We start from the raw sequence: 20,457 nt of genomic DNA, 5'->3' as shown, positions 1-20,457 counted from the left end.
TTTTTACAGGTATCAAAAGACTGCTGTAACCATTGAAGATCAATTTTTTTTCGATTTCTTTAAATTTGAGTCCATTGTAAAAAACGACTGTATCCGGCATTAAAAAACCAAATTATTTTAACTTTTCTAATTTTTATACGTTTATTGTTTTTATTATTTATATTTTTAGTCTTTTTTTAACTTTATGTGTTTGTTTGTTATTTGTTACTTGGGGGATCGGGTATCATTGTCGGTGTGACATCTCTGCATTTTCTTGAAAGAATAAAAAATAATGAATGTAAGCAACACATCGCGATGACTGATTTTCATTTTGTAAACAAATTTCTGAAAGCAATAACCCGTAGAAGGGTAGAAGAAATTCATTGGTTCTTTAGAGCAACATCACGAATGAAATCACAAACCGTGAAATTTCGAAATCGTTAAAGAGCAAGTCACGTAGTAATGATTCTAGTCCCGTCATCCGACTCCTCAAGTGGCTTACTTGAATTTGCACGGCCCGAGACGCTCCAGATATATAGTAGATTCTTAGAAATACACCTCCACACTCAACTTGTTCAATATGTACAGTACAGTTTATTTACTAAAATTATGCAGGTTATCACGGTACCCCATCGTACCGATTGGCACAATAATAACCGAAGGCAAGTTAGAACAGAAATATCTACCCGACGATTTATGTACCGTGGAGAGGCTCTATCCGCACTTTCGTCCGATCTCACATCTCACCGTGAACGTTCCTTCCGGGGGAGCGTTATCTCTCTCCCTATCCTCAGCGGGCTTGCCGAATATCTGAGATCTACGTGCTGTCAGTACTGAGCCTTACCCTACNTAAATAAAAGTAGTTATAAATAATAAAAAATAAATTCAAAAATTCTTTTTAAAACAAGTATCAAACGTAATAATTTATTGGTTATGTTGAAATATGTACTGCCGTGTGTTTTATTCTACAATAAATAAAAGAAAATATAACAAATGCTCCGTGTAATCAATAATAATTTGAGAGTATAATTTAACACACCTACTATGAAACACGCAACAAAACCGATTATCATTTTATAGTTAGAAACTTTCTCTAAGATGCTGATCCCTTAGGAAAATTGACAAAAATCGCTTGAGGAAGACCGACAAATCAGAAGTTTATAGGAAGAGATAAGGATAACTTTTATAAGCAAAAGCGTTTGATAAAGAAAATAGCGTAAAGTGTTTCACCTTCCTGCAAAGTTCATAATAGTATTAATAAAATTTAATTATCTCACAGTATAGGAAAAAAATTTGTTACNTATTCAAACTGATTGCTATTATTTTTTCTTTGATAATTGTAGATACTGTAACGCGGCAAACCATCACCATTTGAATCAAATTTTACTTGGCTTTCTGCTAAGTCTGAAAAATAATTAAAGTTTTATTAATAAAAATTTACTTAATTTTAATATTAAAAAAATTCTTATAAACATTTTAACAAATGAATGAAAAGTATAATGGCTAATAATTATTTAACTTTTAACTTGTTCTGCTTATTTCTATTATATTTAACTTTCATTTAATGATTAAAGTCTTTGAAAATTACATTGTCTTTTATTTGATTGTTTACAAAACATGTATAGAGTAAACTGCACTTGTTTTGAGAATAATCAAATGAAATTAGTACCGAAGTCAAAATAAATATGGAATAATTATATTGTATATCATACGAGTATATAGTCTGTCTGTGTGTTCTTTACGCATTTGAAAACATTTTAAGAAAATGCAAGCAAACTTTCCAAAAATCATTCTCACATTCAGGAGAAGTTAAACGACTACTATTTGTGCGAAAAAAATTGGTCCTGTGATGTGTGTCTGGTCAATAAAATTGTGGCATTCTGTAGTATTAGAGCACTTCTAAACATCACACTGCGAGCAAATACAGACATATATCTAAAGGTTTACGAGTGTTATTTATATTANGGTACCCCATCGTACCGATTGGCACAATAATAACCGAAGGCAAGTTAGAACAGAAATATCTACCCGACGATTTATGTACCGTGGAGAGGCTCTATCCGCACTTTCGTCCGATCTCACATCTCACCGTGAACGTTCCTTCCGGGGGAGCGTTATCTCTCTCCCTATCCTCAGCGGGCTTGCCGAATATCTGAGATCTACGTGCTGTCAGTACTGAGCCTTACCCTACACGTCTCTCTTATTTTTCCGGTCTGCTCGAAAAATTTAAAGGTTTTTGGGGAGCCAACTTTCGTTCAATTAGAAGGACGGCCACAGGCGAAGTTTTCCTTTATGTCCGCGCTGATCCGAACGCGAGGAGTTGTCCTCTCTTGTTTATTTGTTAAGTTGTTTTTCACAACTTATGGCTAGCAGTTTTATGACTGGACTCCACTTGGTTCCAATTTAAATTATTACAAATTGCTTTGGTTTTTTTCCAAACTAGAATTATTGTGTAATTATGTGTTTCAATTTTACACACGTAATTACGCAAATCTCGTTTCACTTCACATCGCTTTTGACGTGAAGTGGCAGCTACTGCTCTGGGGATCCGGAATAGATTCCGGACGAGTCAAAAACCCCAGGAAGTTTTTGGGAGTGATCCATCCGGATATGTCAGGCCCCGTCCTTCACCATTAGACCGCCCTATTGCGAGCTTGGCTGAGCCCTCTTAGTATTCACAAGATGAAAAAAGTTTTAAAAATGTAGTTATATGGCACACAGTGAATTTTTCTTTTCATTAAAATTGTAGTCAAATTTTCTAAATATGTCAATGAAATGAGGTTAAGTTTCAATTTAAATATGTTACTTTTATGACCGAATGTTTATATAAACTTTAATTTTAAAAGATTGTTATTATAGAATGCTTTTTTTAGAATTTATAATAATTTTGAATTAGTATTGCTGATAAATTTTAAGCAAAAACGCTTTGATTTCTTAGCAATAGGTTATAAGTAACAAACTTACAACCTGTCTACAAGTTATTATATAGTTATATTGTTAACCGAAATTAGATTTCAAAGATATTTACATCAATTGAAAACAAATAATAAAGACCATATTAATTTTTTACTGGAAACATTTACAATTAAATTACTATTTATTACCACGTAGTTAATACAGTTTCAATGTAACGTAATCAAAATTTAAAATTTTTAAAAATAATTACGAATTCAGTTTCACACGGTATGTATTACATTGTTTTGATACAACCCAGAAATTGTAATTCTGATTGTTATCTTGAGCTATTTATTGAATTGTGTTCAAATGAATTTTTGAAGAAGTTTTTCATTTTTTTTGTATTACAACAATGACTATTATGTCTAATAAATTCATATTCGTGGACATCATAAAATATTTAATTATAAATTTTTGAGTATTAAAAACCAAGCATTTTATTGCCTGTTTTACTGCTTGTTTTAATAGAACATATTTATTGAAAGCAATAAAAATTACTTTTTCTTTTTTTCACTATTTTTTACTTATTTTGTTCTCTCTTATCTATTGGTCTTTTATAAAATATTCATGCACCAAATAAGATTACAAAGTAATTATTGTTTTTTAACATTCCACTCTAAATTCAAAAGTTAAAATTATTGTTTATTTAATACCTGTACTAGTATTATCATGTGAGATAAGAATAGTTTCAATTCTTATAGCCATGTTTCACTCGTAACTATGTTGATCAGCATGGTGAAAGGAAGGTTTAAAACTCGATTTGACCATTTGCAAAGAATTCGGGAGTTCAAATTATATTTCAAGTCAAATTTCTCACTAAATACTACAGACAAATATGTATTCAAACTACAACTAAATTTGAAATTACATAACGTACTGTACATTTATATGCTATTTAAATATTCGATTTGGATCGATCACATTCATTCTACACAATGTGTTTGAGATCGATATGATCAAAGTTGATTAGAAATTTAAGAATATAAAACTTTCTAAGTTTCTTCCTAGATAATAAAAAAATGATTTCTGTTTTGGATTGTTTAAACTGTTTCTCAATAAATGAAATTTATCGATTAGAAAAAATAGTTTTTCTATTGTTTTCCGTGTCTAATGTATTGTTAGATTATAAGATTTTTCGAAAACTAAGAGAATAAAACTTTATATATTATGGTGAAAATCTCTTTATAGAATTATTATATAGAATGATTTATCACTCATTTGCGTCAGCCTCACTATAATATACTGAGTTTCTAATAATAATCTATATAACGTCACAAATGACGCCATCTTAAATGCCATTAATAATGCCATAAAGAAGTAACAGACGTTTATATGGCTAGAGATGATGTATGGATTACTGGAAACCATAAGGATAACTCAGATTTCTGAACATACGTAAATGTGTGTTATAATCTTGCTGTTTTATGTATTGATCTTAAATATATTTTCAACATATGAACATGTGATTTAGGCCATTAATAGATTTTTTCCTTGTATAACTTTATTAGAATTTAATTTAAAAATTAATACTATGTTCATTTAAACGCGATTAATTCCGATCAATATTTGTTAAAATATTGTAAATTAATAATTAACAGATCTCTCCCTATCCTCAGCGGGCTTGCCGAATATCTGAGATCTACGTGCTGTCAGTACTGAGCCTTACCCTACACGTCTCTCTTATTTTTCCGGTCTGCTCGNAGAAATAATTTAATATATATTATATTAGTATCATTTTTCGTTATTTGGATTGAATTTATATGCGATTATTTTAAAAAATCTCACTGTAAATTGTTGTCTTATTATCCAATATTTTAGAATTTTACAAGAAGGAAATATTAGATTTAGTTGATTCGTATGAGAGAAATCGCTTAATAATTATTTCATATTTAAGTAAGTAACGTTTATAAAATAATCAAATTTCAACAACAACTTACAATGCATATTTTTGCACCCTGTTCATCATGTTACCATGCAACGTTACGAAGAAACATTACTCCTGTCCACATTGATATGCTTACTGCTCGTACAGTCATGTCGACGGTTTCATCTTTATATTGTATAGTTTTAGGCATATGTTTAGTTTAATTTTAAATTTAATATTTTTTCACCTTGTATAATTTTAAGTATACTTAGACCTGTCGCTATTACCAACTGATGAGGGACTACTTTTCCATTGGAAAATAGTCCGAAATGCATTTTGGATTTTATGGTTTTTATACTTATGTAATCATCTTATTGTACAACCCTATCTGTTTTATTAAATTTTTTACTTTGATTTTTGAGCGTTTGTGCCCTTTGTCATTGGTGTGATAAGCCCTTCCTATTATCTACCTTATGGTTATAGATATTTTAATTAATTAATTTAATGTATATTATATTCTGTATAGAAATAATATATAATAATCTCTTAACACATATTAAAAGCAAATAAATAACAACTGAAATAAAACTCGATAATCAAATCGTTATTTTTAATCTTAATATAAATCTCTAAAACATGTTAAAATATAAATAAAACCTAAAGTTTCCAATTAGGATTTTTGACCTTAACTATAAATATAATACTGTATTTACTTCTTTCAAGTTAAACAATGTATTATTTTGATGTATTTACACTTCATATTGTACTCTTCCCCTCTTATCAAACATAACTCAGTACAGTATTATCCAATATCTTGTTTATTATTATTATTATACTTAATATCTACAACAATTCCCTATTATATTATTGCTCTTGTTGCGATCGACAAAGCTTACATATATCTTACCTATCTAGTGTCATATTTGTATAATTCAAAATATTGCTTTTATAAATCCATTATTGTTTTGATTCTAAATGAATTTTTATAAACATAAAATTGATATAATTTACTTGGTAATTTTAAAGTAATTTATTAAGAAAATTTTTAATTATTGCTTTAACACTAGAAATTACTAAATTGAGTAATTTAATATAAACTTTTATTTTAATAAGTTTTAAAAGTCAATCAAAATCTGGAACATTTAAGAAATAATCGTGAGATATAAATGTAACGATGATTTTAAAATTTATTCACTAATATTCAGTTTAAATTAAAAATACATTCACATTATTGTAACTGTTAAATATGAATTTTGAATATTGCAAGAATTTTCTCGAAGTTTCGCGATGAATCTTTAATGCCTCTGAATATTACATATTTTTTCTCCGCGGAAAACTTTATTAAATAAATAATAAATTTTAATATTAAATATTCAGAATATTTACTTACTTTGTTCATTACAATTAATAATTAATACTATACATTTCATTATGTCTAGTTTTTTTATGATTTTACAGTTTATTATTTTATAAAATTACTTAATTCTATAAATTATTGATATATTTCATTCTTATAAATCAAAACAAATTGTTTTTTAATTTTTCACTATTATAACTACTGTACTCTATTGCTATGGAGTTTCGTTACAAACAATAACGTTTAACGAAGAAAAACGTAAATTTCGATTCTTTTAACTTTATTTGATTTATTCAAATGAAACAGAAATTTATAATTTAATTCATTACACTCTTTACATAAACTTAGTTGCAGTTCAGTTAATTGAAAGTAAATTCAACTAAATAAAGTGGATTGTATTGATATAATAAGGCAACGCAACACATGGCGATCTGCCAAGGGAGATGGTTCTTGGGAGAACTTTCTAAGGGGAATTGACCTCAATTTACGTGTTACACACGTGAAGAACACTCAGAAAACTCCACGTGGTTAGCACCTTGGTAAGGGGCGAACACACAGCCAACTTCTAGTGTTTAGCGATTTTTATCCATTTGGACATTGATGAGAACTCAACGAAATGGAAAGAATGTTCATGAATATATTTTTTTCCAAGTGATAATTTTAAATACAAGTAATTAAAAGATCCATTCAATGCAACATATAAAATATCAACGAAAGTATATAATTGAAAGTTGTAGGAATCAATATGGTCAAACATCTATAGATACTTTCGAATAAAATTTAAATATACATATATTTTCGTATAAAAATAACATTCCCAACAGTTATCTTTAATCCATTGCATATTACTCTATGCCTTTCCAATAGAATCACAGAAATCAAAGTAAACATTACAGTAGAATTTTTAACTTAGAAGTCCTAATCACATAGGTTTTGAATCTTTCTACATATATTAATACAAAAATTTATTTTCTTGCAGCGTTTTTTATTTAAGAAATTAAATTTTATTATAAAACAAATGTGATTTCTTAAAAATTATCATTATTTATTAAACATAGTAAATACACTATTATAATCGTTAAACTCTTTATCGAAATGAACAATTATTACAGAGCACCATTATTAATTATAATGAAATATAAAAATGTTTTTTTTTACAATATTAAATGTCTATTTTATACGGTATAAATTTTTTAAAATATTAATTATTTCATAATTTCAAGTTTTAATATAATTTTTAGTGAAAATTTTAAAATATTTTTAAAAGAATCATCTAGTAGTTTATTGTTTTTTTATATTTTATTAATGTTTACATTAATTATTTGTTTCTCTATGACGCAGAAAATAGATAAATAAATTAAGTTTGCTTTCAATTAAATTATTGCCTTTTCTTCTCAAAATTTAAAATAAATTGTGGAAACAGATTTAAAGTTATTTATTACAGATTTCGAAACAAGAAGAAAGAATATTAATCATATCTGTGTTTTATAAGTTTATACATCTCTTTTCAGTTTACTGACATTCGATTTTAGGGACCTAACTTTTATGAACAAATGGAATTTGTAACGTAAATTAGATTTATAATTCATCTATTCCTCATTCACTAGAAATATCTAATAAACAATTATTGACAGTCAAATATCCTTCAGATAAATTTCATCTGCCGATCAGGTTTTTTTCATCGAAAATAACACAATTGAAGAAGTAACCGAGTGGATAAAAATTACTGAACACTGGTAACTGGTTACAGTTTCCCATAGAATGTTCTGTCAGGAGACAGCCGCCTCGGCAGATTGTCCATATGTCGCGTTACCATATTCCATCATACTAACCAATTGAAGAAGTAAAAGGAGAAGTCATGGATTATCTACCGATGAGTGATTCAAACATTTTCTCTTCGCCTCTTTCATCATATTTTGGCCGACAATGTCACCTAATTCCGATTCACAGATTTCCGGTTTGTATTTTGTAGTAGTTGATAGATGACCATTTGCAGTTCTACTTTTTTCCATCATGTCTTCCAATTTTCGTTTGGAACTGGTCAAAGTTATCCATAAACCACTAAAGTACCACGTTTTGCTCATACTTTTCCTTTTACTTTTCAGTCAATTTTAATGTTTCTGCTGAACAGTAGAGAAACGTTTTACATTGAATGTTTATATTTCTGTATTTTATGCCGAAAATATTCTATAACATATTAAAACATGCAGCCTGGCCGAACCCAAGAAGGGTATAGTAAAAGGCCTTCTTTACCACGAAGTAAAGAGAGAGAAATGATAGTCTCCAAGGTGTAATAAAGTTGTCTATACAGTTTCCTAATATAATTTTATAACACATATATTGTACTCTGGTTAACTTTATTTATTAAGACAAGTTACAAATGACTAAATCTGTTTTATTTTTATTTCGTTAATTTAATCAACATATAAATTATAAAAGATATTTCAACAATTATTTATATAATTGTTATTTTTAGATTTAAAATCTAAATTTTTCATATTTCTACTTGTATAACATGTTTACTATTTGAATTACAATATTTTTTCCATAAGTTTTATTTTATCATAAAATATATGTAATTATATTTAGTAAATGTTTATTTATTTTCATTAAATTTAAATTAAATACAGTAGATTGAATTAGTAAATCTGAGAATATCACATTATCCAACGAATGTAAGTTAAGTCTAATAAATCTTGAATATTAATTTTACATTAAATAAAAGTTCTATCAAATTTGAATAATTTTAAACCAAAGTTAAAATTAATACCAAATTTCAAAATTAAATACGCTTAAAATATAATATATAAAATAAGTTAACTTTAAAATATTTTATGTGAAGGGAATTACTCTTGTAAACTGTAATATAAAAAGTATTATTATCAAAGAAAATACGATCTTTATTTTTAGTTATATCGTACGTAGTCGCGAAAATATCCGGAAGACATCTCGAACAGGAAATCAGCTGACGATTGCAGGAATCCTGACAAATCCTTTCCGACAGCATTGGTCCACTTGACCCATGTTTTCTGCAGAGTTAGGCAGAAAACAGCTCCTTGCTGACAGTTGAAATGTTTCAGTTTCTGATATTCGTATCTAATGTTATGTTCGTATGAAGTGTTATGCTAAAATTTGAACAAGAATTTTGTGAAAAATGAAAAATTTTCAGTCCATTGTTTAATTTTTCCTGAAAGATTTCTTTAAAATACTTTCCAAAAATTTCTCACAAGTTTTCTAAAAAAAAGAGAAATACTTCACTCTTCACCTGTAATTTACAAGTCATCTTAAAATTTTAATTATTATTAATTGATGAAAAAAACACGTTCAAATAATCGAAATATTGATTAAAGATTTTTAAAAATACAGACTTTATTTTTCTGGAATATAATTTTACCCTAAATATTTTAAAGTAAAAACAAATTACCTATTTTGAGAATATAATAAAATAATAATAATTATTTTATTAACTTTAAAATACTTTATAGAATTTTATAACGTCAAAAATAAGCCTTTAATGATTTTTGTATTCAATTATATCTAACAATAAACTTGTATGTTAGCATATAATAAGTATAGTAATATTGATTATAAAGTATAAAAATTGATAATGTGTATTTGGATTTAATTTTATATAATTCTGATGCATTTATATAATAAAAAATCTACTGTTCATATAGTTGAAAATTACCGGAATTTCTTTTTATTCATTATTAACAATTATTTATTTAAAAGTAGATTTTTTCCTTTTATTTAAGTATTTAAAAATAAAATAAAATAATTAAATATTTGCTTTATTTTGTTATGGAAGAGTGAATTTATCCAGTAAAACTTAATAGAATAAAGTAAAAGAAGTTCGAAAAAAATTATTAATTATTTTATGTTAAAACGAGCAATGATTTTATATATTCATTGTCACAATTTAGGGCTGCAATTTTCAATTATATTTTTTAAATATATTTAATTTAAAATATATGGTCTGTACCTCAAATTAGTAGTGCCTTGCCCGTGTTCATAATACTTTTCCTGTTAGCAATAAAGTCATGCAGTCATCTATCTAACTCCTTACAGGGGAAAATGTTTAAATTGAAATAACGTGACTTTCGGTTTGCGTCGGATGTTAGTCTATAGTCAATCTGTGCTGACAGTAATTATAGTTTCCACATCTTGTCTCGGATTTCATCTTTCTAATTCCATCTTCGAGATTAAGGGAAAGTCAGACAAACGGACGGACAGACGAACGGATAGACGGATAATAGTGAGAATTTATAGGTACAGTTTTTTAAATTACAGTCATTTTAACGACGAGTTTAAGAAGTTAATCGAACCAAATTCTTATATTCTTCTCCGAATTTCGGTAACAAATTATAACTAACGTATGCAAGATAAAATTCAAATTTTCTAATGTAGAATTTAGCTGAAATAATCTATACGAATTGATGTTAATTAAAAATTGAAATGAAAGACATGATAATTATGCAGAGTTAAATTATGTAATATCGGTTTAAAAACTCGAAAATATTAAATGAACTTTGAATTTGAAACAGAAAAAAAAACAAAGAAAACGAAAAAAATAACACGTAAATATAAACTTGATTTATATATAAAGAAGATAAATTATTATAATCTCACTACTCATAACCGCGCATATAATCATAGTAAAACTAGAATTTAACTTTTGTAAAATTAACCAGAAATGGAAAATACAAAAGCTAGACATTCTCCAAAATCCACTTCTTTAAGAAAACCCCAGAATTCAGCTGAAATTACTCAAAGAAATGAGAAATTCAATTCTGTAGAATTTCTTAAAAAAAGACGGCAACAAAATCGATTTTTAAATTGTAAAATGCTAATCAAGATTTTTCTGTTAGTTCAAAAGAAAGAAGGAAAAAACACTCCTTTTCTCCAGAGAGAGGGAAAAACCAAGATGGCTAAATTTAACTCGGAAATTATTTTTTGATTATCAACAATAAGAAGCATATATATTTTTTCATAACCTTTTAATGAAATTAGCAATATTGTCTGTTTTTTTTTGTATAATAAACATTTTTTCAGTTCTTATTCCTCTTTTGATAACGATGAATTTTTATTCCCCTAACAAAATGGAAATTCTTTATGAAAAATCTTAGAATTTTTTCTTTCAACACTAATAGTAATATTCATTAGTTATTACATGAAATATTCATAGATTATTTCATAGTCCCTTGAAAATAGTTTACAAACACTCAAGTTCTATTGATATATTTGAGTTATAGCTACAATCATCTGTCACCATTGTGACGAACAATTTTAAGTTTGATTATTTTCAGGTTTTAACACTGAGTGATCTCTTGTGCACACATAAACACAAGTTTTATATTTTAGAAATCCTAGCGAATCGTAGGACACAATTTCACTCACTTTATTCTTCTACTACATAGATCATCTACAGTACTACATAGAAAGTCGAGATCTACTATTATTCCATGAACAAAACAGTCCTAATTAAATAAACAAATTAATTATTCCTGAGAAGTGTACCTTATATTGATAGTCTTTAGTCTTTTTATTATTTTAAAATTCAAAACCTAGCACGATTATGTTAAACAAATAATCATTATAATCAGAAATGCAAGAGTTAAATTTACTTCTGGTTTAAGTCCGACATACTGTCCAGAGAATGCCGGATTTTCCGAACCAGTGAAGCTTACGGTAAAAAATGGCAATATGATAATATCTGAACCTGTAACCATGTTCCTTTTTATCAACTATCGCAAGCAAGCTATGGTGGATGTAAGTAACATGGCGCGCTGGTGATGTCACAGCTACAGTGTTGTGGATAATTGTCCGATTTAGGGACACTTAAGTAATCGTCTAACCTGAGGAAAAGTTAATAATTTCGGCTATTTTTAGAAAACTTGCTAACTTATTCAGTGAGTATTTAAAAAATCACGAATTGGCTGCATTTCATATAGTCAAAAATTAAAAATATCAAAAAGATGGTATGTAACTTCTTATGATAATACATATGTTTTTTCAGACATTATTTAGCTACAAATAATTTCGGATATCTCGACGTTCTAAACCAGATAATTTCAGTTGTTTTCTCATTGGCAACATTAAAGAACTGGATAAGCAGAGGTGGTTCAAATTAATGACTTTCAGCGGAGTACATTTTAAAGTAAAAATAGCAACGTCGTTACTAATACTATCATATTTTCGTTGGATTTCATTAACTATCTTGGTATCAAAGTATTGGTAAAAACCTCATTATATCATTATTTTATTAAAATCAATATTATTCTAAAACTTAACTGTGAAACTATTTCAGAAAATTTGAAACTCATTACGTTTAAAGTAAGTGAAGATGAATCTAATTTTTGCATTAATTAATACAGAAATTTTTATCAGATATTTAATTTTTCTCAAAATTTCTGTTAAGGTTTAAATCTTTAGCCTTTATGGATAAACTAGTGCTGTTTCAAATCCATAATCTATATTAATATAGAATCAATCTTTCATTCGAAGACTAAACATGCAACAAAAATTACAAACTATTCCAAATCGTTTTGTTTAAATCAGCTATGTATAGTCCAGTATTTTCATTATCTAAAAAACTTTTCAAATTATGGCATTTTCCTAGAACTTTATCAATTTTAATTTGGTTAATAAAAATAAATCCCTTTCCTAAATTCTTAATCTTTGAAAACGTGTAAATGGTTTATTAGCATTAATACTCAAACGCGGGATAAAAATATAATAATCTCAATAGTTGTTATAGTTTAACCTTAGTTTTTACAAGAATACAAATTGTATCAGAAATTTTCTATTAATTTGGTTCATTTAATGATCTTGATTCATTAAAATCGTGTGTACGTTTTCTTAGACCAATATATGTTAATTTTTTTATAAATGTTTAATTAATGTTTAATTCTCTTAATTTTAATAGAAGAGTCAATAATATAATAAAGATAATATAATATAATAATAAAGAGACTGAAGCGGTGCAGATAGTAAGCCCAAATTCATATCCCTAATTAAACAAATGTCTGTTGAGTGTGGCTTCCTGAACGAAAGAACTGACAAATAGGTATTAAAAATAGAAAAAAAAACTTAATAATAACTTAAAAATTGTAAAATTTATTACCAGTGGTGTGTAAAGTTACCTCACCAGATAGGTTTTAGAACTTTTTAAATATTTTCATATCCCTTTAGGCCTTCCACAGTAGGATATCGTCAGTATATATTTATTCAGCTTTATTAATNTTTTTTATTAATTTTTTTTTCACACAACTGAATTTTGATCTTTTAAATTGAAATACCTGATTAAAGGGTGGCCAAAATTTTTCTCCGCCCCGGGCGGCTAACACCCACGGTACGCCACTGCGCATCTGAACTCGTCTATCAAAAAATTGGCGCATGGTATGCAAAAGGTTGGCCACCCCTGCCCTAATTAAACAAATGTCTGTTGAGTGTGGCTTCCTGAACGAAAGAACTGACAAATAGGTATTAAAAATAGAAAAAAAAACTTAATAATAACTTAAAAATTGTAAAATTTATTACCAGTGGTGTGTAAAGTTACCTCACCAGATAGGTTTTAGAACTTTTTAAATATTTTCATATCCCTTTAGGCCTTCCACAGTAGGATATCGTCAGTATATATTTATTCAGCTTTATTAATAATTTTTCACAGATCATTCATTTATAGAGTATGATGATTTTATAAAACTGTACTAAATAATTAAATAATTTGTTTATTTTGTTTTGGTTTATAGTATTTATTTTGGTAAATTGGTTTGATGCAGCAGCATAACACATGGACGATCTGCCAAACCGGTGATGCATCCAGTAAGAACTTTCTATGGGAAACAAAACTGTAAGACAAATAAATATACTGTATATCTTCTAGTTTATGTTGTCAATCTTGTCATTCTTATGCCTACTTAGCATTTTTATATGCTTAGTAAACTCAATATATCACTGAATACAACTTTAAAAATTTCGAATAAATATAAGCAAATTTTTATTTTCAAAGTATTGGTAAATTGTATTATTATCATTTGTTTATATTCTGTCCAAGCGCTGAAATTGTTTCTCATTTCGAATTCCTAAAAATATATTTTCTGATGTACCAAATTTTAAACGCCACTCCCTAAAAGATGTAAATATTCACTGACTATAACGCTCTTCGATTTCAAAGTTACTCGTACTTTCCTATCATTCATGGCAAAAACTAATAAGTTAATATGTACAGTGATGCCTCGCATAACGTACGCCTCGAATAACGGACGCTGCGAATAACGAACTTTCTGTTTGGCCGTTACGTGACTCGAGCAACGGACTGGCTGCGGACAACGGACTTTCCGTTCGGCAGTTACGTGAGGCGAACAATGGACTTTCTACAAACAAATGCGAATGATGTTTCCACTCTTTTGCCGTTGCCAATGACAATCTGCTATTTTTATAATATATTAGTATTATTAGAATATATTATCAGTATATCTGAATTACAGAGCTTCCGTTGGGATTAGGCTTGCTCTCTTGTTTATTACGTACATCACCTCAGTGCAGAGTATTTACATTTATTCAAGTGTTGTGCAAATCATGGCTTCTAAAAAAACAGAAAAGTGATTTCAATTGAAACTATGCAAGAAATCATCAGAAGGAGTAAAAGTTGACAAAAACTTCCTTGTCGAATGGGGAGAGGTTCAACAGTTTACCAACACTCATTATCCAAACAGAGCTGAGGCCAACAGTATCAATGATCTCTACAATGACACCCTTGCTCGTTATTTCCGACAGGTGTTGAAGAAGAGCGAGAAACAGACCATCTTGGACATGTTTTTCAAGAAGCCAGCAGGGAAAAAACAAAGGATGGAACAAGAGGAGTTGACCCTGCAAGCTCCGGTAGCCTCTCCTGAATCTGAATCCGATTAAAAAACAATAAAAAAAGACCCGCTGCAATGTGTAAAAATTCTGTATCTGTATGAATGTGGGAAGAATGTGTTCCTCCACCTCCTCCTCACAACATCTGACTACCCAGCATAATTGGTAACTGCTCCATTTTCATTTTTTTGTTATGGTACAGTACGGTTATTTTATGCTGCGGAACGAATTATATGTTTTAACATGTATTTCTATGGGAAAATGTGTTTCGTATAACGGACTTTTCACTTAACGGACGTGCACCTGGAACGGATTAAGTACGTTATACGAGGCACCACTGTATACTCATTTTATTCAGTCTACCATGTTATAACTGGCTTCTCATCTATACACTAACTATCTTTCTGAAGTTTATAATGCCAAAATTTTCCAGTTCGCGCGTTTCACTTACGATTATCTAAATTTGACCGCTTTCTTCCTGAATATATTTTACAGCATTAACACAATGGACGTACAATTATGTTCATTGCTATTGAATCTGATATTGGACTTCATTAAAACATCTTTATTCAACGTATTATCAGGCTTTTTTCAGTGATCATCCAAAATCTTGGATTCGCTTAACTTTATATTTATAGTAAATTAATATTTTAATTTATAAGCATTGCACTTATTACAGAATCACCAGAACTTGTCTTAATCTACATCTTATTCAGCAACAGTTTTCATACATTCTTTTATAGAATACTCTTAAATATTACATTTTTGATAAACCTAAACTTCAACAATTGAATCCTTTTTATACTAATTCGTCTTCACTCAATCTTTTTCAGATAATCATCAAAACTGTCATTTTACACGACGATTTTCTTCTTCCCATCTGTCAATTAGAATTATATTCTATATTTTTAATAAATGTATTATTAAGAGCCTATTAAATAAACATTTACTTAGCTTTTTCATTCAAATTTCGACATATCTTTGAAGCAATTTCCATAATAACTGTATTTAGATAATTGGAAAGAGATCTCAGGCATTGTAATATGCTATTTATACAAATTTTTTATTATATTATGCTCCAATTTTTATCGTTATAACGATCCTGGTTTATGATACAAGTGTCAATTGCTATGAGAGAATACAATTAAATCTTAGCTGTTTACTGTAAAACAATTATTTTGCAGATATACTGATACAACACGTTCCAGATAATGGGCATGTATTTGATATTTATGTACAGTAAAGTTATATACAGTACATCTATATTAAATATGTCAATGATGCTATAGCTGGAAAATATCGTTTTATAATTATCTATGCGGTGTAAAGTTATAATTAAAATTTAATGTTTCTATATATTTTTTTCTAATATACGTTGTATGTCAACTGTGAAAGAAAGGATTAAACAAAGGCACAACAGTACTACTTCCATTATCTACCGGCGCTTTTTCTGTAAGATGACTCTGTATATTTATTGATTTTAATCATAAGTTTAAAATTAAAATTAGTATTTTGTATAATGTGGGTTTTGGAATGGGTATGTCTATGATATATGTAATTTTTACTTTGTGGATGAATTTGATGTCTGATCTGTTGTGATGGATTGAATTGATAGGATAAGGCAATGCAACACAAAAGCGCTCTGCCAACAGGATTCCTCTCGGAAAGACTCTTTGGGAAACTGGCCTCTATTTAGGTGCCAGCCACGTGAGAAAACCCGGAAAACTCCATTTGGTCTGCCTATTGGTCAGGTGCGAACCCACGACCAATTATCAGTGTTTAGTGGTTTTATCCACTCAGCCAGTAGTGGGCCCTATCATTGTTTTACCTGTAATTGTAGCTCTTCCATTATTTATTTTGTGTGTCCTCGGCTGTAATACTTTCTAAGGTTTATGTTTTGTGGTATTGTATCTACCATAATACTATTATAATTTGTAATATTACATATACTACAATATTAAAATGGTACAGGCATTTTTATGTTTGTAATTTGATTATATCTATGTAAGTAATCCGTATTTATTAAAACTTTTTATCCTGATGCGATATTTTGTATTTTTTTTCGCGTGATTTAGCATTTTAAACGACATCCTCAGGGCCTGTTCTGGAAGGAGTGCAATGCAATGAATGCACACAGGCGGCCAAATTCCTGGGGCAGCCGATACTGCATTTAAAAAATAAAATTCGAATGTAATTTAATTTTATTTTAATATAGTGGTCGGATTGATATAGATTGATGTTTGCAAGACAACTGATGATATAGTTGTGCCATTTATGGATACAAATAACAGCTTTATTTATGTTAGCGTCTTTCGATTGTGTGTTTTTAATAGAACAAAAATAATGTTTATCACAAATAAATATAGAGGATTTACAATAATTTAAGTTTATTTTCTAATATATAAACATCAAATTTTGATAGAATTATATATTTAGTTTCTTAATATGTTTTATTTATATTGTTAGTATGCTTACAAACTAATAATATTACTAAAACATAATTAATTAGAAACTTTGATTAGCATTCGGTTTAATTATAAATATAATTTTCATTTTTTCAAATATAACAATTTGTTTTAAACAATAGAAAAATTTTAAAAATTTTAAATGAAGCATTTCACAAATAATTTGTAAACTAAACAAATAATGTATAAAATATCCAATTAAATTTATAATAAGATCGAACTACAAGCATTATTCAATGTGAAATTGAATGTATTTAGAATTCATCGTTTCGATATTTCAGTACATGTAAATTAATAACGCTTAAATGAAAACAACTATCAAATTAAAATTAAATTAAAGATCTTTATTATTAACAAATAAGATAATTTTTCTTATTTACAAATGCCATATTGAATATAATTAAACACTTTATTTTACAATCTAAAACAAAAGTATCAAGTTTCCACTGCATAATACTTAACAGAATTAAGTAACATTACCAATATAAAATTTTGAAATTTTCAATTTTAAACATTTATAGCATTATAGTTACCCAATCAAATTATTATTTTTAAAGAAATGTTTAATATATTTTTAAACAGTAATAGTTCGTATAAATCATGTAAAAATCCCATTAAAACACTTGAAATCTGCATCATTTTGCATATAATATTAAGTGAATTGTACGATTTTCTAGAATTAAGTAACCGCATAAAGGGTAATTAAGAATTTTATGAAATTATATAATAAAAATGTTTTCTATCTTGTTATTAAATTTTAACTTACTGCAGAATTATCGATGGCCGGATGGCCGAGCGGTTAAAGATGCAACCTACCGATTTGGGGACCCGTGATGGATCAAAAAATGCCAGGAAATTTTCGGATGTGATCCTTTGTAATATATCGGCCCTGTCCCTCACTATCCAGTCGCCCTATTGTGGACCTGGACGACTCACAAAGAGACTTTCTTGGTGCCCACAAGGCAGAAAGAGTCAAATAACTACAAAAATATTAATCATCTTGAGGCTAAAAGTATTCCTTGATATCATATCATATATTTATATGTGTTTGGACAAAAGCTGTTAGATTTTATTTGTACTCAGAAACATTTATATGATCGAAATCAGAAGTGTTTGCAGACCAATCAGTTCTAAATGTATTTTAAAAATCAATACCGTATTCGTTAGAAGTAAATAAAAAAGGATCACAATAACCTGGCAAGAAATGTTAAAATCTTGAAACGGAAATTCATCATTAAAAATGATTTTTTTCAATTGAAAAAGTCAAAAACGTTTCTAAAATGTCACTGTAGATTTCAGAATTAATGGATCCCATAACAATAGTGATCTGTCTAACTTTGAAAGCTGTCATGCAACTTTTATATCATTATTCCTGTGATATTTTCGACATTTACGAAGACAACTGTATTTGTCATATAACTTTTTAATTTTAAATCAATATAAGCGGAATATACCTATCTTAGGTAATTTGTTTTATTTTTTCAGAAGTTATGTGATTTATTAAGCATTTTTTAATTGTTGACATAGTTCATAGGAATTCTGTTCGCTTGCAAATATTTTAAATAAAATAAATTTTTGCAATTTTATTTTACATATTAAATAACACTTTTTGTTTTATAACAAGAATTATTTAGTGTTGACTTTTTTTTTCTATAAATCTGCAGTTTTCTAAAGCCGACTGCATAAATTCTGTTGTCATTTGTAATATTTTACTGTTTTATCAACGTCTTTATTTGTAAATTTCATAAATTATTTTGAGATAACTTTACAAAATCAATCGTATATTTTTGAATACGGATAAAAATAATTTAAAAAATTATCTAGCACAAACAAAATTACAAAACCATTTTGCGAAAACAATATTACTTCGTAAATTATAAAAGCGTTATAAATTTAGAAAAAAATGTGTCATAATGTCGTATATCCCATATAAATTATTAAATTTATTAAACCAAAACAATTGTCTAAAAACTGTATAAAGAAAACTTTATCATTTTATGATAAAGAAGATAAAATATATATTTCCTGAGAAATATACTGTTGAAACACATTTACTACTACAACAATTATAGTTCTTTAAAATTTCACACACTGAAGAAACAGTCTTCACAGTTGTTGTTCTTGCGGTTTTAAAAAGAGACGAATTGTGAGACTTTGTGTTTCATTTCTATGCGAAATTTTTAATGAATTCATCGTCTAAGTAAATTTTTAATTAATTATTTTCCTATTATGTTATTCAAATTATTAAGCGACATCTTTATTATTTCTCAAAGTTAGATTTTAGTAAAGATTTTAGTAATAGAATATAATACTATTTACTTAACAATAATTTATTGTTTTAATTAATATATATTATATCTTCATCGTCGTAATATTTTAATATAACTGATGTATATTTGTAATATAATTTATAATAAATTCATCATTTTTATGGGTAATTTCTTTTTAAACATGAACACAATTTTTACATTCGTTTGCAATTGTATAAGGTTTACAAAATAGAAAGTACTACTTAAATCAATAGCTTGTTTCAATATCCCTCTAATTCTATAAATTTTAAATTGATATGCAATAAGGTAAATTTATTTCTCATATGACTGGCTGAATAACTATTAGTTATGTTGCAAGGAAAGCTTACTAAAATAATTAACAATATATGATAAGGTTTAAACAAAAATCTTTATTACAAATAGTGAAAATGTATTTCAATTGTGATTGAATTCTTTTAAACAATATAAGAAACAAATGATGTCCAAAAAAGCTAAATACCAGCCAGAAAATGTGATTAACCTGAAATGGAACTGAATCTTCGTCCTTCAATAACGTGCTGAATGAGTTACTCAACGTCACTTATCACTTTTGTTCTTTCTTTTAATGAATTTTTTTTTTATTTCCTCCTCTGAAATATTAGTTAATTTCAGCTCTTTATGTTGATATTTAACTTATATTCCAGAGTTTACATTTTTGACACCATT

At 27.8% G+C, this 20,457-nt stretch overlaps 1 protein-coding gene across 1 annotated transcript in view; it reads right to left on the bottom strand.

Annotated features, from left to right (window-relative positions):
* Positions 1 to 1,162: 1,162 nt before the first annotated feature.
* LOC111626983 (metabotropic glutamate receptor-like) overlaps positions 1,163 to 20,457 on the bottom strand; it is a 56,011-nt gene continuing 36,716 nt past the window's right edge. Inside the window, exons 4-5 of the mRNA XM_023370525.1 lie at positions 1,280 to 1,383; positions 1,163 to 1,213 (exon numbers count right to left, since the gene is read on the bottom strand). Coding sequence (XP_023226293.1) covers positions 1,163 to 1,213; positions 1,280 to 1,383 — 155 coding nt within the window. The remainder of the gene's footprint in view (positions 1,214 to 1,279; positions 1,384 to 20,457) is intronic.

The sequence above is a fragment of the Centruroides sculpturatus genome, unplaced genomic scaffold (genome assembly GCF_000671375.1).
Source record: "Centruroides sculpturatus isolate CEXI.00-Female unplaced genomic scaffold, Cexi_2.0 scaffold467, whole genome shotgun sequence".
NCBI lineage: Eukaryota > Metazoa > Arthropoda > Arachnida > Scorpiones > Buthidae > Centruroides > Centruroides sculpturatus.
Note: the sequence above shows the minus strand (reverse complement) of the source record. Positions and strands in the feature narration are given on the sequence as shown.